The sequence below is a fragment of the Rhineura floridana genome, chromosome 7, assembly GCF_030035675.1.
Source record: "Rhineura floridana isolate rRhiFlo1 chromosome 7, rRhiFlo1.hap2, whole genome shotgun sequence".
NCBI lineage: Eukaryota > Metazoa > Chordata > Lepidosauria > Squamata > Rhineuridae > Rhineura > Rhineura floridana.
Window position 1 is genome coordinate 1423522 of NC_084486.1, and position 25549 is coordinate 1449070.

At 45.3% G+C, this 25549-nt stretch overlaps 1 protein-coding gene across 5 annotated transcripts in view; it reads right to left on the reverse strand.

Moving 5' to 3' along the window:
• Positions 1-25549, reverse strand: part of PSD (pleckstrin and Sec7 domain containing) — a 161077-nt gene that overhangs the window by 63293 nt on the left and 72235 nt on the right. For 3 of the 5 annotated variants that reach the window (XM_061634656.1, XM_061634653.1, XM_061634655.1), the window contains exons 6-10: positions 16122-16316; positions 15491-15571; positions 11346-11458; positions 4086-4144; positions 516-605 (exon numbers count right to left, since the gene is read on the reverse strand). In XM_061634656.1, the coding sequence (XP_061490640.1) occupies positions 516-605; positions 4086-4144; positions 11346-11458; positions 15491-15571; positions 16122-16316 (538 nt within the window). Of the gene's footprint in view, positions 1-260; positions 420-515; positions 606-4085; positions 4145-11345; positions 11459-15490; positions 15572-16121; positions 16317-25549 lie in introns of those variants that run through there. The other 2 variants (XM_061634652.1, XM_061634651.1) reach the window with 1 other exon arrangement.

Below are 25549 nucleotides of genomic sequence, written 5' to 3' on the forward strand. Positions count from 1 at the left end.
TCTTAGATCACCAATAGCACCATTCCTGTGGGAACCTAAGCAGAGGGCCACCACCATGGGTCAGATGACTATCCAATAGGTAGATTAGCCCTATAGGCAAAGCTCAGAAACTCGGATCACTGGGAACTTTTTGCAGACACAGGGTGGGCATTTTCAAAGGAGTCTTCTCCACTACAAGGCATGTGCTTTTTCAGGATTCAGAGATTTTCAGGGTTCTGCGAAGAATTCTGTACACTTTGAATCCCAGAAGATGACCATTGGTAGCTATCAACGTGCAGAGTTCAGGGTTCATTCTCATAGCTATATGTCAGAATAAAAAGGGCTGCAGGCCAGGATATTGGTGCTACTTCTTCCTGTTCAAATGGGCTCTCTTGGATGGGCAAGAATCCCATGAGACTTGCCAGGCTTAGGGAATTGTCCTAGGAAGAATGGTATGCAAACTGATACCTGAGACACCAATCACAGGCTCTGCTTGCATTATATTGGTACCTAAGAAGAGCTCTTGCTGGTTTTACCTTGAGCAGTTCCCGGGGGAAATCGCTCCCTTCATTGAGTCCTTCCAGGTTCCCAATGAAATCCAAGCAGGACATTCGCTTCCCAATGTTCTATTGAGAAGAAAAGGGAAAAGGAGGAAGAGGAACAGGGTCATGAGAAACGGGAGTCATGAAATCAGATTTATCAGGGCAGGATTCTTTGTCACAAGATTCGGTAATAGGAACTGGTTTATATGGGTTTCTAAAGAAATGCTTAGACAGTGGAGGTCCATCAGTGGCTATTAACCCTGACTGCTTAACCAGAACCTTGATGTCCAGAGGCAGCATGCTGGGGGCAAACGACAGGGGATGACTATCATTATCATGCATCTGTGAGCATCTTGGAAGCTTTTGGTTGGCCATTGCTGCAGACAGCACGGATGTTGCTAGTTCCTTAAAATACTTAGGGCACAGGCTCATGACACAAATTCTCTAAAAGCTGTGTTTGCTAATGTGTACATATGGATACAAATTTATGTTTACTTTCAGGGGGAAAGCTGCCTTGTAAGCAAGGCAAAAAAAGGTTGAGGGGGGAAGAAGACCAGAGACGTGGGGGCTGGTGTAAAAGACATGAGTCTCAGGCCCTCTGGGACATCCCCTGACAACGTCCCTGGTAGGGGGGCTATACTAGGGGTTTATACATAAGTACATAGTTTTAGAGGTGAGCCCACAATGGACGCACACTCATTGCATTTGGGCACATGTACCATATTTTCCTTCAGTTCAAAAGAATGCAATTTTTCTGGTTCCCAGCAGAAATTGGATATGCAATTGGCCAATTGGTCGGCCCTTGCATTAGCCATGAAGCTATACCCTTTCTCCTTTGAGGAAGGTTGCACACAGTGCTGACTGGCTAGCCCTTGTACAAAGACATCTTCCCCTCTTCTTCAAGCAGTTCTTAAACTATGTGTGTGTGTGTCTGTGTATACTTTCAAAAATTAAGTGCTAAACAAATATTGAGCAGATAAACATGCAAGGCACTTAGGCAGCCTTTCCCAACCAGTGTCCCTCCAGATGTTGTTGGACCACAACTCCCTTCAGCCTCGGCCAGCATTGCCAATGGTCAGGAAAGATAGGAACTGTGGTCCACCAACATCTGGAGGCACACTAGTTGGGAAAGGCTGGTCTAGATGACCTTAGTCTGATCCAACAAACCCATTCGCTCATAAGAGAAAGGCTAAACAGACATGGCAAATGCTGACCCATTGGATTGGCTTGGAACAGGGCCTGTCCTGCCATTAGGCAGAGTGAGGCAGCTGTGTCAGGTGGCGGATGCTACTGAGGTGCTGGAGGACAGAGCTGTGTGTGCCACATGTCCTGTCCTGCTCCTCCTAAGCAAGCCTGCTGCCATCTAGTACAGTGGACGATGCTTTCTCATGGTCAGAGTTGAAGTATGATTAAACTGCCATTCTGGTCCTTTTCTGTATGTGGAATTGAGGTGGGGAAGCTCTTGTCTTTCATAATATAATAATAATAAAATTTTATTTATGAGTCGCCTATCTGGCCGAATTCACAGCCACTCTAGGCGACGGACATCAATACAATAAAATACAATATAAAACAATGACAGCCACAATCAATAATTAGACTAAACACTACAGTTCTGATTAATAACAGTATTAAAAACTAACCCACCCCCGGGATCCCATAGGCCTGCCTGAATAGCCAGGTCTTCAAGGCTCGGCGGAAACCTATCAGGGAGGGGGCATGGCAAAGGTCAAAAGGAAGGGAATTCCAGAGGGTGGGGGCCACAATCGAAAATGCCCTCTCTCTAGTCCGCACCAGTCTAGCTGTTTTAACTGGTGGGACTGAGAGAAGGTCTTGTGTGGCTGATCTCGTCAGGCGGCATAATTGGTGATGCTGGAGGCGCTCCTTCAGATAAACTGGGCCGAAAAACTGGGCCGAAACCGTATAGGGCTTTATAGGTCAACACCAACACCTTGAATTGGGCCCGGTAAACAACTGGTAGCCAGTGTAGATCTACTAACACCGGAGTGATATGATCACGGCGACGGCTGTTCTTACTCAATCGTGCCGCCGCATTCTGTATCAGTTGTAATTTCGGGACCGTTTTCAAGGGTAACCCCACGTAGAGCGCATTACAGTAGTCTAAGCGGGAGGAGACCAGGGCATGTATCACCCGTGGGAGAAGATGGGCAGGAAGGTAGGGTTGCAGCCTCCTTATCAGATGTAATTGATACCAAGCTGCCCGGCTCACTGCTGAAACCTGAGCCTCCATGGACAGTTGGGAGTCAAGAATGACCCCGAGGCTGCGGACCTGGTCTTTCAGGGGTAATCTTACCCCATTAAACAGCAGGTCTATTTCTCCTAACCTTCTCTTGTCTCCCACGAGCAACACCTCGGTCTTATCGGGGTTCAGCTTTAGCCTATTCCTTCCCATCCATCCACTTACGGATTCCAGGCATTTGGACATGGTCTCCACAGCCAACTCTGGTGAGGACTTAAATGAGAGATAGAGCTGTCATCCGCATATTGGTGGCACTGCAGCCCAAATCTCCTGATGATGGCCCCCAGCGGCTTTACATAGATGTCGAATAGCATGGGGGAGAGGATAGAACCCTGTGGCACTCCACAATTGAGAGGCCAAGGGTCTGAAACCTCATCCCCCAATGCCACCCATTGATGTCTGTCTGAGAGATAGGAACGGAGCCACCGTAAAACGGTGCCTCCTATTCCCAATCCCACCAGGCGATCTAAAAGGATACCGTGGTCAACGGTATCGAAAGCCACGGAGAGATCAAGGAGGACGAGGAAGGTATATTCTCCCCTATCCAACGCCCTCCTCATATCATCCACCAGGGCGACCAAGGCTGTTTCAGTTCCATGTCCAGTCCTGAAGCCCCAGGCAGCAAAATGTTTTGAGCTGTAATATTCTTTATCTCAGCCAATCTTTTCCTCTTTATGTTACTTTGTATTGGTTATCTTTTGCCACCTTTTATTTTCAGTTCCTCACCTCTCTCCCCCCAATTCCTTACTTAATTTTGCTTCCCCTCTCATTATGATCCCCTTTCTCTTTCAGCTGTCTTTGTATTTTGTCATAGAGATGGAGAGGTGGGGGGAAACACAACCATATTGCACCATATTCTGGAATGCTGCACATAGCTAAATCTGCCTTTCTTTGTTTCCAACACTCAATACATAGATGCAAATGCACTAGCCTACCTCGCCCTTTCCAAATTCAGAATCAGGATATACTTCAGCAAATGTAACCATTCTGCTTCGCAGCTAGGTTAGCTACTGGCATTTTAAACATCCCTCATGTTCCTTTGATTTGCCATGGGAAAATTGTCACTGTTTTCTGGTCAGCAGGGAGTTTTAAAGGAGGCCTGTAGGAAGCAGAACAGGCATATTTGACACACAGGGGAGCTTCCAGACAATTGCACAATCTGACTGGGACAATACATTATAGCTCATTTAGCAAAGAAGAAAGCTTTCTCAACTGAAGAATTTTCCTACAATAGCTGCCTTGACGTTTGTCAGTAACAGGCTTTTACCGTACCAGGTACACAGTGGGAGCACAGAGGCACTTACATGTCCATGAAGATCTGTGTTTAAGAGCATCAAGGCGCAGGTCAGAGTGTGGGCACCATCTGTAGCACAAGCACCAGAGAGAGATCATAAGCTCCAGCCCAGCCAGCTCTTCAATTTAGCAATCACTGGTCAAAAACATCCACAATATGGACCACAATTAAGCTAAAAGAGTAATCCAACTAGCTCAAATGGTTGAACTGTCTTGTGTGAATGCCACATAGAGGAAAGTGGAAGCAAGACAGGTTGAAATCCCTGAAAAAGCTCTGTGAACCAGATTCTGAGCCACATGAATGGACATTTGGAAGGAAAGTTATATGAGATTTTTGTATGCCACAAGTGATTTAAGCAGTTATCTCTACATTTTTATATACATATTACCCAAGCAGTTTTAGAAAAGTTTAGAATTTGAGTTTTCATTAGCATTAAAGATGAGAGGCACTGCCTTCCTAAAGTTTTCCATAGAAATCTGCATACCTGCTGTCACCTTCAAGAAGGTACATATTTTCAGGCTAGGGCCTGCACACCTGCTCGCTCAATTCACCAGTCCACTCCCACTCGCCCACATTAACCCCCTTCCCCTCCCAACTACATGCAATCCCATTTCTGAAGCCACTCCTATTCTGCAGCCCTTCTTTATACCCGTTTTTACCTTCACCGCATGTCCATGCCTCCTTCTCCCCCTTCCTTTGTGCAACTTCCCCTTGCACACAGACCACCCTCAAGGTAAGTTCCTGCATCTTTCTCATCCCACACATGGCAACTAATAAGCACCCTTTTCACCTTTCACACAATTGTGAAGCCACCATCCCCTCCTATTCTCAGAAGTGTAGCAAGACAATTTTCATTGGGTGGGCCAGACAAAAATTGAGGGGGGGTAGAAGGTCACTATAAAAGAGGTTTGTGGGGAGGAGTTTTCATAGGCAATGACAAAAATAAACCCCAATTTATGCATTTTAATAAGGAAATATGAATTGTGAAGTTTACAAAAAAAGATCAATTTAAGATACAATATTTTCCACATATAAAATAGTTATGTACTCTGAATAACGGGGACTAGGGAGTGATGCATATTGTACAACTCATCCTACTATAAGTATCTGAACTGTTAATAAAGTCTAATGTGCCATGATTTCTCTGCGAACTTGCAAAGGAACTGTTCAATTGAAATTCCTCCTACTATGTTACTTTCAAAAGCCAATATTATTGTTTGTTTTTCTCTGATGAAGCATTGAATGCCTGTATGGTGTCAACACATGTCAAAGTTGAGAATGAATTTTCACTCACAGCTGTAGATGCACCTAAGATGAGTCCTGCAGTATACAAAGTGTACATGCGTGGAAAGGCTTCCTTGTACAGGTACAATGTTTTAGTAAGCTCGTGAACTGTGAGTTCAGTTCTCCTGAGGCAGCTGCTTCTTGGAACTTACTACCCTGGTCTCCGTTGCCATGCCAGGAAAGCAATTAAGAGAAGTTTCACTTCAAAATTAAATTTAAACCTATAAACACCACTTTTCATAAGGACATGATTGATAGTATGTCACATAGGAACTATACGTCTCTTCAAACTACAGGTGCTAGAATCAACTGTACAAGCACACCATTTCTGTTCTACAGGAAGGCCCTGGGCCTGCCAGCTAACATTGCTTCTGATGGCTCTACCAGCAAATCTCACACACCCAATTTTGGTAGTACATACATTTACATGAAAGTTAAAGAAGGTGAATTATTGAAAATGTTCGTTTGCACAGTTGGGTGGAGGTCTAAAACTGTTGCAGCTAAGGCTCTAGCTACATTATACTCTTCAAAACAATTTTGAAATAGAACCAGCTTGAAAAGATTGAAATAATATATTGTTCAACTTTTTTTTAACAAACTAGGGAAGAAATGGTCCCGACACGCATGCACACACAATATTCCAGCTGCCCATTGCCTGGGCTGCTAATAAGGTCTCATTAGGCTACCTGGACCTTGAAGAGCCAGCTCATTCACCTCTCTGCTGTTTCTCAGGTCCTGCTCTGGACTAGGCTAGGCTGATGCACACGCTTGGCCCAAAAGACTAGGCACACCCACCAGATGCACTAATAGCATCCACTACCTACGGAGGCTGGTTGAGCACTACAGGGGAGGAGGAGATGCTCTGCAGTGCACAACAATACTGTTCCTGCCTTCCTCTACCTTGCCTTCTTCCAATTGCAAACTTTTAGGTTTGCCAACTCCCTCCCGCACCCATCGAGATTTGTGTTCACTTCATTCACACCTTTAACTCTTATATTTTTTATGTTCACATTCCCTTGGTAACTTTGCCCTGCTCCTCTCTTTGGATGCCTAAACTGTATTTCTAAAAGTTCAACTGAAGTTTTAAGTTACTGTAATGCTAGAAATTTGGGGGAAATTTGAAGGAAAATTTCATTGGGGGGGAATTATTTGGGGGGAGACAATGTCCTAATGTGCTCCCCGTTGGTACACCCCTGCCTATTATGTAGCCCCTTCTGTGCCTCCACTTTCATCTTCACCCAATTCCCATGCCTCCTACTCCTTCCTTTTTTGCAACCCTCTTTGTACCCCCTTTTTCCTCCCTCCTTCCTTTTCTCAACTCCCTCTTGCACACAGACCACCCCCATTTCCATACCTCCTCTTTCCTCCTATTCTGCAGCCCCCCTTTGCACACATACATGATGCTACTGTATCTTTAAGATGAATAGACTCTTAAGAGTAAGCCTGTTAGAGAAGGTTAAGTTCAGTTGATCGATGTTGTCAGGGCTGGTTCTAAAGGGTGGCCAGGTTGGGCACTGTCCAGAGGGCCCCGGAGCTACAGGAGCCCCTGAGGGGCCCTCCGCTCCCCTTCCACGATCCGTGCTCCCCCACGCCCCCCACTTACCTGTCAGCCGGCTTTTTAGCATTGCCCTTAATGAAGATGGCGGCCGCAATTTCCCTAAGGTACTGAAGCCGCTGCCACCATCTTAGTTGATGGCAGAGATGTGTGCGCGTAGCACGCATGTGTGCCATCAACAAAGATGCGGCGGAGCCTTCATTCCCCTTAGGGAAACCGCGGCCGCCATCTTCATTAAGGGCAATGGTAAAGACTAGACAGGTGGGGGGGCGTGGTGGTGAGCAGGGGGGCCACACGCACGCACACACACACCGGGGGGGGCAGGGCAAGCTGATGCCCAAGGGCCCCCGCATGCCTGGAGCCAGGCCTGGATGTTGTATACACATGTGTGTATTTGCCTGTTAATAAAATACCTGTCCTAAATTACTACACTGAATCAGGAACTTCATGCTGAAGACAACACATGGCACCAGGAGTGAAATACATTGCCTGAAGTTACTATGGAATATTTGAAGGCTCCACATCCTTTATCTCTCTCACATGAGGCAGCTGAGGAATGGGAGAAGGTTGAGTACAGCAAGAAAGATTATTAAAAGGAAAAAAAGGTGGCTGTTTAAAATAGCGGCATAGGTTTGAGTGAAGAAGGGATTGAGGAAGACTGAGAGAAAAATGGCAATTTTAAACAACGGCAGAGGTTTGAATGAAGCAGGGGTTGAGAGACATTGAGAGAAAAAAGGCAGTTTTAAACAATGGCAGAGGCTTGAGTGAAGCAAGGATTGAGGGACACTGAGAGAAAAATAGTGGCTTTAAGCAATGGTAGAGGATTGAGTAGAGCGAGCAGGTGGTTGAGTACAGTGAGAAGGGAGTTAGGAAAGGCTCTATTGTGTTACCTTCTTTGTGTACCCATATCTGCTATTTCTCCTTGTTAAAACTTTTTTTAAATCCCTCAGTGTTCCTCCTTTCCCAATCTATTCACTCTTCTTTCACCACTTTCCCCCTGACAGTGTCCCTCCCTTCTCACTCCCATGCCATGGCCACTGCTGTGAGCAACCTACCTTCCCTTTGGCTTCCCTACCCCATGCAAGCCCAGACTTCATGCAAATCCAGGATTGTGATGCAGCACTACAAATCCTCCAATGGGGGCTGCATGATGACACTCTCACATTTTAATTATATGCAAGTGATTTAATGGACAAGGTTTATCTGTTATGGAAATACACAGAGTAACTCAGTGTCTGAGCCGCGTGTCCCAGCGTGTGTATTTACCTAAGTAGCAGACTTTTGCCCTGCATTGAGATCACTGAGACGTAAGACTTAGTAAAAAAAGAAAAGCTACTTTATTTACAGAAATACAGAGTAGACAGGAAAAGCATACCTAGTTCTAATTAACTAAGTTGGAGGTGCAATGCCCAGACTTGGTATTGCCCTCATGGCTCAGGAGAGAGAACAAAGACAGAAATGTCTCCTCTCTCCTCAGACAGTCGAAGAAAAAGGAAACAAAGGAAGGAGGGGCAGGTCAGCTTCCCTGAGCATATCAGTTTACAGCGGAAGGAAGTTAGGTAGGGAAGAGCGCAGTTAAAGGTCGGGAAGCCTAGCCAGCTGGAGGACACAAACTCTATCTTCCTTCTGGAAGACAAACAAAAGAACCCAAACAAGAATTGCTCTTGCCCCACTTCCAACATTATCATGGTTTTAAATTTAAAATTTTTTGTTTTCTTCTGGAGCATTTTAGCTTTATGCACGGTCAAATATTCACTATTAGTTCTTCCGTGAATCATTGTGTTTGCTGTGTATTCATGGTGACAATGTGAGCTTCCATAGCAGCATCTCATTATGCTGTGATACAGCCAACTACTCCCTTGTTAGGCATACTGGTTGATATTTCATCAATGGGCACTAATGGATGAGAGATGATCCTCTGACAGGTGGTAATCTCTCTGTGTGTTTTTGAATGAGATGACCATCAATGCTCAGAGAAGGTGACCAAGGAAAAGAGAGAGAGAGGGAGAGAGAGAATGGAAAAGAAGACAGGGACAGAAGGAGAGAAAAACATACAAGTTGGCTGAAAGTGAAGTAACTTCGAGTGCAGGGTCTCTTCCTGAGGGATCTGATATGTGGGTAGCAGATCTGCTATCTTGTAGGCTAGCAATGCCTTTTTGCATACACATTGTTGAGGGAAGAGCCATAGCTCCGTGGCAGAGCATCTGCTTTGCATGCAGAAGATTTCAGGATCAACCCCCAGCATCTGCAGTTAAGGTTGAGAATGTTTTCTGCCTGAGAGCCTGGAGAGCTGCTGCCATCTCGATGGACCAATGGAAAGACTCAGTAAAACGCAGCTTCCTATGATGCTATTGTTAACTGAAAAGAGAAGGTGGTGTGGCCTCCCCTTGAGAGGACCTCCCTTTGTGGACAAGGTGTTTGAGAGAGTCGTGGTGGCTCAGCTTCCGTCATGCTTGGAGTAAACAAATTATCTAGACTCAGCTTTGGGAGAGGTTTTGGGACTGAAAACTGCCCTGGTCAGTGACCTTTGTTGGGACAGGGACAGGGAGAGTGCAACCCTGTAATTCTCCATGACCTCTCTGAGGCTTTGGATAACATTGGCCATGGTATCCTCCTGGGCCTTCTGACAGAGCTGGAGGTATGGCTTTGCAGTGATTGCACTCCTATCCCAAAGGTGAGTTTCAGATAACAGCAATGTGTGACTTTTGCTCATCCCGCAGGTTCAATCTTGTTGCCTCTGTTATTTAACATCTATATGAAGTCACTGGGAGCAGTCATCCGGGAATTTGGACTAAAGCGTCACAAGTATGCAGATGACACACAGCTCTGTCTCTCTGTTCCACTGGTACCAGGAGAAGCAGTGCAAGTCTTGAACCAGTGTCTAGAGGTGGTAATGGGTGAATGTGGGCCAACAAATGGAAGCTGAATCCAGACAAGGTGGAAGTACTATGGGTTGGCAGTTCTTGTATCTGAGAATTGGCAGAATTACCTGTTCTCATTGGGTTGTACTTCCCTTGAAAGAGCAAGTGTGTCGTTTGCGGGTACTCTTGGAACCATCTTTGTCACTCGAGGATCAAGTGGCCTTGGTAGCTAGGAATGCCTATGGTGAGCTTCAGCTGGTGCACCAACCACAATCATTTCTGGATAGTGATAGCCTGGCCATGGTTACCCATGCTCTGTTAACTTCCAAGCTGGATGAAACTCTATGTGAGTTTGCCCTTGAAGACAGTCCCAAAACTACAACTATTGCAAAATGCTGCAGGAAAAATTCTCGTAGGGGCAGCAGTCCACAAGTATAATACCCCTATCTTAAGACAGCTACACTGGTTGCCAGTTGCTTCCCATATCCAATTCAAGCTGACATTTAAAGCCCTAAGCAGCTTGGGACCCAAATACCTGCAAGAATATACCTTCTATATCGACCTGCCTGTGCTGTAAGATTAAGCAAATGGGGCCATCCTGGTGGTCCCTGTACAGGATGGGGTACATGGTGTGAAGGCCCAGAAAAGGACTTTTTCCAGTGGCAGCCCCTTGCACATGCAACTCTCCTTACTAAGGTGTGTCCGGCCTCATCGCTTTACAGCTTCAGGTGGTTGGATCAAGATGCATCTTTTTGGAGGGCATTTGGAGAAGAGACCTGATTGCTGCTGCTGCCCCTACAACTAGTAACTGTCATTTGGTGATTTGTTGTTGAGTGAGTGGATTGTATTTATTTATGGATTTTATGTTTTCTTATTTACTTTTTCTTATTGTAAACCATCCTGCGGCCCATGCAAAGGGCAGTATATAGATATTAATTAAAATGTGCATATATTAATATTTTTCCTCCAAAGGAAACTAAACCCTGTAGTACTGCCCTTAGACCTTTCTCAGTTCAGGAAAGCAGGGACCACATGTCAGCACCTTGTCTTATATAGTATGAATTGTAACTTTATATAGCAGACATCAGGAGCATAATTCTGGTCTTCATATGCAGAGAGCAGAGCACACAGGCAAACAAGAGGTGGAGGAAGAAGAAGTCATTAGATCCAACCTACTCCTTCCCACCAATTTCCCTTCCTTTACAATGGCAGCCAAATTTGGGAGGGGGGTCATCTTCACGCAAGGTGCTGAGTGGTAGGCAAAAGGTGGGCCAGCCCAACCTACTCCCTCCCACCATTATTCATCTCATTGGGAATTCAGCTTCTTGGCCTTTGCTTCTCTTTTTGAGGCAGCAAGTGGTGCCTCAAACAACTCAGTCCAACCCTAGCACGCCCAGGGGGCCTGCAACACTGCACTGCCCCAATGGAAGCAATGGAGAAAGGACCTCAGGTTGCTCTGCATGACTGGCATAGTGGAGTTCTCTGCACATGGCGAACAGAACCAGCTGTTTGGTTTTTAAACAAGGCCCAAGCCCACACCCTCTTTCTCCTAGTCTTATGATTATCTCACCCTCAGAAGAGATGGCTTTGGGATTGCATTCATAATAACGCTGTGAAAAATGAGCTAGGACTCGCTCCCGCTCCTGAGTCTCACCCATGAGGGCCAGCTCCTTTAGAAAAGACCTGGAAAGAAAATGAAGAAATGGTTACTTCTTAAAGTAATATCCATTGTCCTGTTACATTCTGCTATTGAGCAGAGCATCAGAAAGATCTCTTCCTTCGTAGGTACAAAGTTTGAAGTGCAATTCAAGATCCTCTCAGTGCGGTTACAATGGCCGCCTTCTCCCCCATCCATCATCACCCCTAGGATCAAGGCAGCATCCTTCCATCATGATCACTGAATTTATATACTGCTTAATTGCCAAGGTAGCTTCCAAGTGGCTTCCAGGTATAAAACCAATTACAAAAAAATATAAATACACATGATTAAAATACACAATACAGTAATTTAATGAACATTAAAATAGACATCCTCAATTAAAATGTAAAGTAAAACAAACCTACTAGTATAGGCAATGGAGCCCTGTCCTGTCAGTCTGCAGGCATGTGTGGGCCTAGCAACTCCACAACATCAGCCAAGTTGGCTATGACTGGACAAACAGAGGCAACAGTTCCTGGCCAGGAGTTGCAAGCCCGCAGTACCCTATTCCTTTCTCAACTGAGCACAGGCCAACAAAATGCATTGCAGAAGGTGCACTGCAGAAGTTACAGAGAAACAGAGGCAGGATGTCAATGCCAGTGCAGAAAAGCCCTAAAATCTAAATGTTCATTTCAAAATAAGATTCAGGGGTAACTAGCTGAAGTTGTTTCAGAAGCCATTGCCTTCTTTGTGCAGGAAGGGAAAAGCACAATTTGCTAGCTATGTTACTTGGGTCCAGAGTCCACAACTTTTTTGCATCTGTGGGATCATTCAACATTTTTTTTTGTAAGTGTTGGTGCAAACACAGAATGGCTGCCACAGAGGTTATGACCAGTCAAAAAATGGTCATAACCAAACTTTGTGTTTTTCTCTGAGAGAGAGAGGGAGAGAATGCACACAAATTGAGAAAACTTGCAGCTCCTTCCCTCTTATGCAAATCATAAGATGCAAGTCATGGGGTGGAAGGGGGAAGCTTCACTCCCAAAAAGTCTCAGGGTCTGCTTGTGAATTGTGAACTATTTAGTAAGGCTTTTGGGCCTCTTCTCCCAGGCATTTTAGCATGTGTTTTTTTTAATTGTTTTAAATTTTTTAAAGTGTGTCTTAAATTGTTTTTAAAATATGTGTTTTAAACTTGTATATTTGTTTTTAATGTTTTTAGTTACTGTAAACCGCCCAGAGAGCTTCAGCTATGGGGCTGTATACAAATACAATAAAATAAATACATAAATGAATGAATGAAGGGTTGTCAGTTCCCCAGTCATCAAACTGACCACAGGATGAGTGGAAAGAGGGCAAGAGCCCCCTCCTCTGCTGACCTGCAGCATGGGGGCTGTGTGTCTCTGTGTGTGCGTGCACGCACATACGCAAGTGTGCATGAGAACACCCACTTTGACCACACTCACCGCTGACATGCAGCCCCCAGAGGATTGGCTCAGGGTGAATGCAGCCCTTGAGCCAAAAAAGGTGAACCACCTAGAATATATATTTTTTATTCTGTTGTTTTAGGGTTGCTTAGGGTTTTTGCTGTTATTTTATAATAATTAAAATTGTTTTAATGTGTTATTAACAGCTCCAGAGGGAGGCAATGGTAAACCCCCTCTGAATACCGCTTACCATGAAAACCCTATTCATAGGGTCGCCATAAGTCGGAATTGACGTGAAGGCAGTCCATCAGCATTAACAGCTCAATTTGAAGAAAATGTATACATATTTTAAATAAATGATAAATGAACACTAGTGTCTCCACACTTAAGATTATGATCAGCCCACCCATTTACAAGGGTTAGTTATTTCATGTTGAGACAGAGGTGTCAGTAAATAGGCGCAACTAGGAAAACCATCCAAAGCCCAGAAAGGAAATTTTAACTGTAGGCAGCAAAGCTCAAAACTGAAGTTTCATGGTAATCCAGGCAAAGAGTCCTGTGACATCTTAATGCTGCAATCCTGCCCCTTTGGGAAAGGCGTGGGATGGGTTTCATGAAGGCCTGCTATAACCATCCCCTCCAGAGTTAAGCTCTCACTGTGTCAGGTGAGACAGGATGCAGGGTCACCACTTCTTTGCCCATCCTCCTTCCCAGCCTTCCATAGCAAGCCAGCAGAAGAAAAAGGTGGGCAAAGGAAGCAGAGGAGTGAGATGAGACATTGCACGGCCTCTCTCAGTTCTTCTCAGTTTTAAAAAAGGGAGGCACTATCTCCAAGCTGGAGAAGAACAAATAACTCAGGCTATAAGGGGAGAACTTGCAGTGTGTGTGGAGTGGTGATGAGATCCCTCTTTGGGAAGAGACACATTTACTGTTGTGCCGCTTCCAGTGCATCTCTACCTCTTTTCTCAAATGAAACAAATAAATAAAAAAATAAATTATTCTAGTCAAACCCCACCCCTTTTTACTCTTAAAACCTTATTGGATCAGCTCCAGTGCATTTTTTTTTTAAATCAGTTTCAGGGAGCTTTTGCAACTGATTGGTAGATTGACCCCTTTGTCTTCCACGTGTGACCAATGGAAACGCTTTGCTGGAGGCTCAGGCAGAGACAGTGGTTGGCCCAACATTTTGCTGTGCGAGATCCTGAAAGGTCTGAAGGCAGCAGTGGAAAAGGGAGGTGTGGCCAGCAGAGGGCACTGTCGCTTCAGTGTGCAGCCACAAAATCATTCTGGCTGCAAATGACTAGTGTGCCCATAGCTTTAGACAGCCCCCTTTTTGTAATGAGTGTGATATATACCTAAGCAGAAGAATGGTAGCACATACATCACCCAAGGGTTTAAAATGTTGGGAGTTTGCTTTGTGGGAGGAGAAATGATTTCATGGCTCTTCTGCTTTAAAGAGCTACAGTGAAGACAGGCTCACCTCTGCAGGTCTAAGGGCCAAACCCCCCATGAGGCACAGGAGACCCACAATCAGATCTCCTGATCTCTCTTCTAAAGTTTACAAGGGGGGGAGGAGTGGGGTGGTTTCTAAACTGGCTCAGGGCAATAGCGGTAAGGGAAAAAATGGAAATGGACTGCCTTCAAGTCGATTCCGGCTTATGGTGACCCTATGAATAGGGTTTTCATGATAAGCGGTATTCAGAAGTGGTTTACCATTGCCTTCCGGACCCTGGTCTCCCAGGTTGTAGTCCAACACCTTATTTAACCCTTCTTCTCTGCACCATTTTCCCAAGTGAAAATCAGCTGCTAACAGTCTCACTAGAGCAAAAACACAGGCAAAATAAAGGTACTTGCCTTGTTGGGGAGGCTTGATTCTGATTGGGAAATGATATGCAGTGGGGCAGGAAGATCAAAAGGAACCCTCTGCCAGCAATGTTGTTCTGAGCAAATTTGGGTCCCAACCTGCAATGTCTACTAAAAAAAATCCATCAAGAGATCCAGTCACATGTATCACGTGTCACGTGTAGTTTAGCCACTAGAAAAATAATTTTAAAGGAACCCTAAAATACACCTTTTTGAAAAGTAGTACAAAGAATTCTAGGAAATGGGGGTGGGGAAAATAAATCTTTTGCAATCAGTAGTATCATAGGCATTAACCAATAGGTGCCTAATCACATACATACAGAATCTAAACTGCCATTGTAAGAGAAGAGAGAATTGCTTTCAAAAAGCAACTCAATTATGGTTTAAGGACTAGATTGCCTGTTATGAAGGGTGAACACCTGCCTCCCCCCTCAAGAGAAGAGTAACCATGGTGATCCTGTTGTTCCAAAAAAGACTAATCTGTACATGCCCTGCCTAAGACAAGCCCCCTGTTTAACTGAGCCCGCAAACTAGTGGCCTACCGGGAGCAAGACACCACCATCGCATGCCATTTTTGCAATTGTAGATAGGCATCAAACATAGGAGGCTCACCAAATGCTGATGAGCTGTCATGAAATGGCTGGACAAAAGGACTAAATACACTAGAGTTGCAGTATTCTTTATAATGTAAATAAATCCTGAAAGCAACTGACTACTCCAGACAGTTGTTGCTGTTTTCCTGCCTTCAGCAGTTCAGGAGATTGCACAACTACATCCTTCAACACTCACCTAAGTGCTTGGTCCAGACTCATTCCAGTGAATTCAAAGAACTTGAGGTACTCTCCTGCTACCATTTTACTAAAATCATTACTGGAAAGGAGAAAGAAAAATATTTTAAAAACTGTATATGTAACCCGAGACAGAGATAAACACTGAGGAGAGGAGATCTAGGGGAACATCAGGAACAATGCACCACAGAAACAGGAAGGCAGGACTTCAGGCAGAATACACATCACTAGGCCAGCAAGAAGCACAGACGGCAATGGAGGACTTTGTCACACAGCCGTTTATGTGCCTTGATCTCTTGTAGGAGCTTTATTCTCCAGTGGCCATCTGCATTAAGAGTGAAGGTACAAGTGGTTAGTGTGAATGTTCCTGTCAGGCTAGAGGAAACGCAGCGTAAGTCGTCCCATGGGCACAAGCTATGTAGGCCACAGAGAAAACACTGCCATCTTAAGGGTGGCTGATAAAGGCAAGCTAGGCAGAGGTTTACTGGTGGGAAGGCTGTCTTTTATCTGTTGTCCTCCACAAGACTTTCTCCTCAGGATGGTTCTGGGTGAGTGTAGCAGGCTGCTGCATTCCCTCAGGGACTTAATAGAGCTCTGGGTGAATAGTCTTTTCTCCTAATACCCACACGTACTTCTTCCCCAAGTGGCGGGCCACATCTGCTTTTTTGAAACCATCCAGATTGTACAGCCTCTTTGCCAGGCGCTTAGCAGCCTCCAGATCAGCCTTGTGCCCGTTGGAGAGACTGTCCGTGCTGCCCAGGGCTAGTTGTTCTGTGCTGTCCATCTCGGAATCGGAGTCAGAGACCAGCTGACTAAGAGGATGCTCACTGAAAAAAAAAAAAAACATACACAGAAGCTGTCACATAAGCAAACCAGTGGTCTTTTGTCCTCCTGCCCTTCGCTGAAGGTGATTCTCAATCAGCCTTTGCCAACCAGGAACCTTCCAGATGTTTTGGACTACAAGTTCCACAAATATCCATCCAGCACAGTTGTGCTGGATGGAACTGATGGGAGGAGTGGTCCAAAACATTTGCAGGGCACCAGGTTGGCAAAGTCAGTTGTAGAGAGAGATTTTTTTGGGGGGTGCATGTGAATTGCCAGTTGTGGCAAATATTGTGCTGATTACTGTTCGTCCAAATGGTAAGCCAGACGCTAGCAGGACCAGCATAGGTGATGGCAGTGCAGTCAAAGTGGGATTACTTGGAATCCCTCCGCTAATCGGAACCTTGAAGTACCTTTTTGCTCCCATTCCCAATTTTGTGCTCCTAGGCTTAATCTACCATCCAATGATATCTGGAAATCAGAAGACAGCAGCAATTTCCACCATTAAATATTAAAACAAGTGGCTCCAATTTTTGGGTGGTGGGGGAGGAGGGAATTAGATTAACTGGTTCAAGAAGACAGGAGGTGACTTAACTGATTCAAGAAGACATTGAGTCTCTGGGATTAGGGGACAGAACTGCATCCTGAAGAACCCAAAACCTGGAGGTTTTGAATCTGATGCTGCAAATCTCTCTTTTTTTAATCTGGCCTGTACCAAAAACATATTATGATCAGAGTGAACATGCAGAGGTGCTCAGTATTCTTAGGGGCTCAAAACAAATTGTGTCTCCAGATAATAATGGACTAATTTGAGAGTGTCTCTATGTGGAAACTGCCACAATCCCTTTAGTGACTAAATGTAAAGTTTATTCACAGTTTAGACCAGCCCTTTTCATGCTGGCTGGGGGTGATGGGTCCAAAACATCCTGAAGACACCAGTTTGGAGAAGGTGGATTTTAGACCACAGATGACCAACCAGTCACCCCTGGCCTGGAGTCCCCAGCAACCTTAACACATTTTAATCAAATTCTGATAACAAGTTTGTAAATGTTATAAGTCATCATGGCAAAATTATATTTTGTATATTTTGTGTAAGTTGAACCGGGGCTTTCTCAATAAGATTTTTACTGAACAAGCAGCATTTAGATCGGGCTGCACTATCACATAGGGTTACCAAGTATCTTGTTTTCACCTGGAGATTCCTGATTTTTGGGGTCCTGTCTGGGTCTCCAGGTGAGTCACCTCAATCTCCAGACGTTCAGCTTGCATTTTTAAAAAAAATTAAGTTTCTAGGTGGTTTGGTTCAAGAGATATACAACAAAACATCAGCCACCCCCCGCAACTTCTGTTAAATTAGCTTGTAGCTGGCTGAACAAACCCTGCCCTTTCAGGTTTGTAGCCAATAAGTGAAGTCAGAGTTGTGATTGACAAGGGATTTGTTGACCTCTAGGCAAAAGCTAGAACCCATTGCAAGGCCAGAAATTTTTCTTCCCTGCTTGTCTGAAAATTTCAGTAAGTTTACAGCTTTCATCAATAGAGCCCTTAACGGCATCGGACCGCAATACCTGGCGGAACGCCTCTCCCGCTATGTATCTACCCGTTCGCTGCGCTTGACGTCGAAGGCCCTTCTCCGGGTTCCAACGCATAGCGAGGCCCGGAGAGCAATAACTAGAACTAGGGCCTTCGCAGTAGTGGCCCCCGAATTATGGAACGACCTCCCTGACGAGATACGCCTGGCGCCTTCTTTGTTATCTTTTCGGCGCTAGGTAAAGACCTACCTCTTTGCCCAGGCTTTTTAAATTTAAATTTTAAATTTCAAATGTTAATTTTAATTTTTTTTTGTTGCAATCTTGTTTTCACATATGTTTTATAGTGCATTTTATTTATACTCACTTGTATTTTAACCTGTTTTTATTGTTGTACACCGCCCTGAGAGCTTATTGCTAAAGGGCGGTATAAAAGCACAATAAATAAATAAATAAATAATAGCAAACATTTTAATCTTTTGTGTGCAGGACATCTTAATGCCATTGCAATGTGTTATACTTTTCTAATTATGAGGAGTCAAACAAGGTCCCCACTTCAAACCTCTCCCAGACCCAGTGCGTGTAGGGCTGTTGGAGTATGTCAAAGGGGCAAGAGCAGAGAACACGACCCTGCTCTCCTTTCTCATGTGGTAGAAGTTGTGTGAGTTTGCACACCCAAACAGTCTTGCAGTTAACTATCTGATCATTCGTTTCAAGCTTGGGTGTCGCTGCCTGCCCTGGCCCCTCCTGGATTGCCGCTTGTGGCGCTTTGGACTGTCGCTGGCTTGGACTGGGTTGCCGTTGCTGCTGCTGCTGCTGTGTGTCCGGGCGCCGCGGCCTCGCCTGGTGCAGTCGTGCGGTTGTGGGCCGCTGCTGGGGCGGCCGTTATTGCCATCTGCCGGTTGCTGGAGTGTGGCGGCTGTTGCTGGCGATCTTCGCACACTTGCTATCTGGCTGTGGGCTTGCTGCTCTCGTTGGATTGGACGTGCTGTGGCTGTTTCCATTGCCGAAGATTGTCACGGGTCAGCATTGCGGTTCGTGACTCCCCAGGACATTAACATCTTTATTGTGAACTGGTTGGTGGTCTGATAAGAACTAGGCGTTACTGAAGATCAAGATCAAGCTGAAGAAGATTCTACAGCTGGCTGCTTTTATTATTGTAGACTGTGGTTATGGATGGATTCTATGTATGATTGAATGAGTGAATGCAATTGAATGAATGGACACGTAGATTCAGATGGATGAGATATAGTTATACTACCATTATTGCCATTATTGTTATTTATTTAAGGCTAGGAATTAGTTCGGACTGGATATCTGCATTGGATATCTATTGTTCATGGAAATAGGTATGGGCATTTAATATTCCAATTCCCATCCTATATTTTAGCAGTTATTATAGTCTTTATAATGATTAGATGAGTAGATAAATTGACATTAATTAACTTCGTGAGACAGTGATACTGTACGAACTTATAGGGAACAGGTTCTGGATCTTGATCCAGACCTGGATTCAATCTCAGAATTGATCCAATTCTCCGGCGTCTAGGGATAGGGACATGTGTAGATCTGGGGGGGATGTGACAAAAAGGGATGGGGGCCAAGGTATACAAACATTGGGCGGCAGACGATGGAGTGGTGCTGGAGGCAGACCATGTCAGAATAGAGGAACAAGGGATAGATGCATAATATCCATCCCTTGTTCCAGGTCTGCCCATAACCCGAAGGTAACTGGGGGATGTAAGATTCCAACCAACCTTCGTTTGCTGCTGTGTAATGCCAGGTCTGTGGTACAGAAAACATCTTGCATCCATGATATGATCTTGGATGAATCTGCAGACCTGGCATGTATAACGGAGACCTGGCTGGACGAAGCCTCGGCACCTATTCTAGAGGCGATGTGCCCGCCGGGTTTCCGTTATGCACATCAGCCGAGGGAAGGAAGGCGGGGAGGGGGAGTGGCTGTCATCTATCGGGAGTCCTTGGTCTTTGCCAGGTCTCCTCTCCATGGGACCAAGTTTGTTGACTGCATGTACTGGAGGTTGGGCCCGAAGGGCAGTTTAGGGATCCTGCTTGTGTACCGCCCGCCTCGCTGCACGGCAGAATCCCTGGCCGAGGTGCTAGAGGTGGTCTCGGGTGTGCGCATGATGTCCCCAGAATTGTTGGTGGTGGGTGACTTCAATGAGCACGCCGAGACCACTCTCAATGGAGCCCCTCGGGATTTCCTAGAAACCATGACTTCTTGGGAACTGCACCTTAGTAATGCTGAGCCCACTCATGTAGCTGGTCATGCTCTCGACCTTGTATTTGTCCTGGGAGAGGAGAAAAGTGCTCTGAAGTTAGGGGCCATTACTTTTACCCCTGTGTCATGGTCAGACCACTATCTGGTAAATGTAGACTTCTCAATGCCGCACACCCTCTGCAAAGGCACAGGACCTATTAGAATGGTCCGCCCCAGGCGCCTGATGGATCCAGAAGGATTCCTGACTGCGCTGGGGGATTTGGAACTTGCTGAAGGTCATTCAGTCGATGCCCTGGTGATGGAGTGGAATACAAGGATCACCGGGACATTAGACCGAATGGCCCCGAAACGTCCTCTCCCCCTGGAAAGATCCCAGACAGCACCATGGTACACACCACGGTTGCGTGTTCTGAGGCAGGAGGTGAGACAACTAGAACGCCGGTGGTGTAAGTCCCGCTCCAAAGATGCCCGGACACAAGTTAGAGCAGCAGTAGCTGCCTATCATGTGGCAATAAAGGCAACAAAGAAAGATTACTTTGCTGCCTCTATTGCATCAGCAGAGTGCTGTCCCAGGAGGTTATTCCAAGTGGTCCGAAGCCTGGTCGGTCCAGTTGCTCAGGAACCCTTGGAATATTCGAAGGCCTCCTGTGACAATTTAGCAAAACACTTTGCTGATAAAATCGAACATCTGAGAGGCTCGATTTCGCATACCGTGAATGCAGACAGTGGACCAGAGTTGACCAGTCATAATGTGATCCAATGGGATCGGTTTCGGCCTCTTCCTTCTGAGGATGTGGACAAGGTGTTGTCAACTGTGAAGCCTACCACCTGTCTCCTTGATCCATGCCCATCATGGCTCGTGATGAGTTGTAAAGAGAGATTGGGTGAAGGGATCAAGGCGGTGGTAAATGCATCCTTGAATGAGGGTGTATTGCCATTAGCCCTCAAGGAGGCAATTATAAAGCCCATCTTGAAAAAGCCCTCCTTGGATCCCCAAGATCTAAACAACTTTCGCCCAATTTCAAATTTACCATTCTTGGGCAAGGTCATTGAACGAGTGGTGGCCAATCAGCTGTCAGCGCACTTGGATGAAACGGATTATTTAGATCCATACCAATCGGGTTTCAGGACTGGACATGGAACTGAAACAGCCTTGGTCGCTCTGGTGGATGATATGAGGATGGCACTAGATAGGGGAGAATTCACCTTTCTGGTCCTCCTTGATCTCTCAGCGGCTTTCGATACCGTCGACCACGGTATCTTACTGGATCGTCTGGAGGGATTGGGAATAGGAGGCACAGTATTAAACTGGTTCCGTTCCTTTCTCTCCGATAGACACCAGCAGGTGGCATTGGGAGATGAGGTTTCAGACCCTTGGCCCCTCAACTGCGGTGTGCCACAGGGCTCTATCCTTTCTCCCATGCTATTTAACATTTATGTAAAACCGCTGGGAGCTATCATCAGGAGGTTTGGGCTGCAGTGCCACCAATATGCGGATGACACTCAGCTCTACCTCTCATTTAAGTCCTCACCAGAGTTGGCTGTGGAGACCATGTCCAAGTGCCTGGACTCCGTGAGTGGATGGATGGGAAGAAACAGGCTAAAGCTGAATCCTGATAAAACGGAGGTACTGCTCGTGGGAGACAAAGGAGGGTTGGGAAATATTGACCTGGTGTTTAATGGGGTAAAACTGCCCCTGAAGGACCAGGTCCGCAGCCTCGGGGTGATCCTTGATTCCGGGCTGACCATGGAGGCTCAGGTTTCATCGGTATGCCGGGCAGCTTGGGGTCAATTGCGTCTCATCCGAAGGCTGCAACCCTACCTTCCTGTCCACCAGCTCCCACTCGTAGTGCATGCTCTGGTCACCTCTCGTTTAGACTACTGCAATGCGCTCTACGTGGGGTTACCCTTGAAAACAGTCCGGAAATTACAACTGGTACAAAACACGGCGGCTCGTTTACTTACGAATAGCCGCCGTTATGATCATATCACCCCAGTGTTATACAATCTTCACTGGCTTCCAGTTATTTTCCGGGCTCAATTCAAGGTGTTGGTATTAACCTTTAAATCCCTATACGGTTTCGGCCCAGTATACCTGAAGGAGCGCCTCCAACGTCATAAAATGTGCCGCCCTACAAGATCTGCCACTCAAGGCCTTCTCTCGGTCCCACCGACTAAAGTGGCTAGGTTGGTGAGGACTCAGGAGAGGGCTTTTTCTGCGGCAGCCCCCACGATTTGGAACTCCCTCCCAATGGATATTCGACATGCCCCTTCCCTAGATATATTTCGCCAGGGCCTGAAAACTTGGCTTTTCCATCAGGCCTTTACGACCTTTGAGACTTCCAAGGTGCACTAGTTCAATTGAACAATCTACTAAATACTGTAATTTTTGCATTGTACTGTACAGGCTATATTGTTTATTGTATTTTATCATGTTTTTATTGTACGCCGCCTAGAGTGGCCACTGGCTAGATAGGCGGCCTATAAATTAAAGTTTATTATTATTATTATTATTAAGTTTAAATTTTCCTGGGCTGTTTCTTGAAAAACCTTCCCAATATGAAGCTTTAATCCTATACTCACTTTTCGGGGAGTAAAGCTGCAATGCTAATCCCACATACTGGGAGTAAACTCCATTGAATTCAGTAGGAGTTACTTTTGTGTAGGCATGGTTAGGATTGTGATGTAAATTCACGGGACTTTTAAGTGAAGCTAGCAAAGAATTGTGTTTGTGTTGTAAATCTTTCTCTCCCCCTCCAACCCCATTTTTAAAGTAGTTAGGCAGGGCTTACTTAGGTGTCACTGCTTTTATTACACAGGAAACTATTATTGGTTATTTTTTTAAGAAATGTTCCACAATGATCAACTGGTTTTGACAATAAACTATTGTATAGGGTGTATGTATTTTACATATCCAGTGTGTGTATATATGGAGTCTCTCTGACTGGAAACCAAGGCAGCCCACTGTTGAGCCCCAGCTCTCTCACGAGGCCCTGGGACAGGGAAGGCATGAGTTTCAGGTTCTCCAGCAATCAGAAGGCGCAGAGGATCCAGTCGTTGTTGAGTCTCCTCAAGACCTTGGGGAAGGGAGTGGGTTTGACGTCATGCCAGTTCCCACGGACAGCACTGCCTCCAAAGAGGACAGACTGCAGACCCCAGACATGCCAGGAGAGCCGTTGGGCGATGTTTCAGAGCGCACGTTGACTCCCCATTTACCAAGCGGCTCTCAGGATGCTTTGAACACTTCTCCACCTCCTGACCTCGAGCCTGCCACTAAGGAGCCGGTTCTTTCGGATGAGCTTTTGGAAGCATGCCCCCCTTCGCCTCGCTCTCGACGTCGCGAGAAACGGATGGAGCAGAGGCAGGGCTTGCAAAGGAGTCAGAGACTACAATCCAAGACTTTTCCTATTTAAGACTGCAGCTCCCTGATGAGGGTACTGAGTCAACTTACTCCATATGCTGCAGAACATGTGTAGAGTTTAGCTAGGGAATTGTAGTGAGTTAGCATAGGGAGTTCTATGAAGCATGCTGCCTTTGATGCATCCGTTACTCTAATAAAACAAGAATTGATTTCACCTTCACCTCCGTCTCGTGGCTCTCACCCTGAGCAGGACACTCACCACAAGAAATAAATCCCTTTAAAATCCAATAACCATAAAAGTATAAAATAGTTGCAAACCAACTGGTGGTATGATTCTGAATTTTGGGTTGCGTGAGGTTGCAGTTCTCTGCATGCTTCCCTGTTTGAGTAAGCCCCATTGAATACATTGGCCCATGCTTCTGAGTAAACATGTTAGGATTGCACTATAAATATCTTTACAGGTTGGGTAAATAATAAACATCTTTGATAGCCATGCTTATATAAATATTTCTTCATATTATGTCTGATAAGTATCTGATTTCACACTATGGTTGTACATTATTTCCTCTACATTTTAAGTGTGCTCTTCTTCCTTGGGGTGGTCATGATCAGAACTTGGAAGATTACTTTTAAAAAGTAATAAATTACAGTTACAATTACATGGCCCAAAAAGTAGTAATTACCGTTACAATTACAATTGCTCTGAAAGTAATTGATTACTTTACTTTTTCTCAAAAGTAATCACTGCAATTACATTTCAGTTACTTTTTTTAAAAAAAGCCTACAAGGTGCTGGCCTTGGCTTCTGCATATCTAAGTAGCCTAAAACAACATCAAAAATAAACACACACATACAGAGGTAGTAGAATAATTCTTTTTATCCATAAGATAGCAATGGTGGTCTCTCTGCTGGTAAGGGAGGTGGGGAGGGAGGCAGAGGCCACAGCTCAGATCTTTGCACATCAAACCAAGTGCAGCTCCCCCCCTCAGCCAGCAAGCATAATCTCTCTCATTTAACCACCTCCTGGACCCTGCCCTGCCACCAAGGGCCACTCACCCAAGCCAACATTTTCCCCTGAGATGCAAAAAAGTTAAAATACTGAAAATGCAGCACAGTAACCAGAGGGGGTGGTGGAGGCCACTTTGTGTGCCAAGTGCAAACACAGTATTAACACACACACACACATACATGTTGTCATCTTTCACCTCCACAGTTCTTTATCTCCATTCTGCTGCTGCCTCCTTCTCCTCCTTTATCTATGTTCTTGCCCTCTGGCTTCTTTTTCCCTCCACTCCATTTTTCAGCATCACCATCCATTTTTTAAAACAATTGTTTTCTCCACTCTGCCCCATCTCTCTCCACCTCCTCCCTCATCGCCTCCTACCCACCCACAGAGCATGAGGGAAGAGCGATGCTGCATAGAAGCCCAGTTTGAGGCACATGATTTTCATCCACAGGTCAGAGGAGCAGAAGTCTTCCCCTGCTTCCCCCCCCGTAATGCCCAAAAGTAATGCTGGAAATATTACTGTTACTCCACAAAAGTAATAAAATTACTCCTAGTTCTATTACAATCAAAATGTAAAGGAATTACCCACTCGTTCCTCAAAAAAAGTAATGAATTACAACTAATTTGTTAGAATTACTTCCTAGCTCTGGTCATGATTCCCCTCTGTTGTTTTCATCCTGAGAAGTAGATTAGGCTGAGAGATGGTGAGTAGCCCATGGTCACCCAGTAAACGTTATAGCTTATTTCCATTAAAAAAATAATTAAAACAATTTGCATACGGGTAAAGTTTATGAAGTCAATCCACACAACACATTTAAAGCACATCCAACTCGCATTTGAAGCGCATGACTTCCCCTAAAGAATCCTGGGAAGTGTAGTTTCCCCCTCACAGTTATGGTTCTCACCACCCTTAACAAACTACAGTTTCTATGATTCTGTGGTGGGATTCACGTGCTTCAAATGTGTGTTGAATGTGCTTTAAATGAATGGTGTGGATCTGCCCTAGGTATGCTGTGCATTCATTTGTGAAAAGATACTTTTTTAAACAGGGGAAGGGCTGTAGCTCAGTGGTAGGCCATATGCTTTGTATGCAGAAGTCCAAA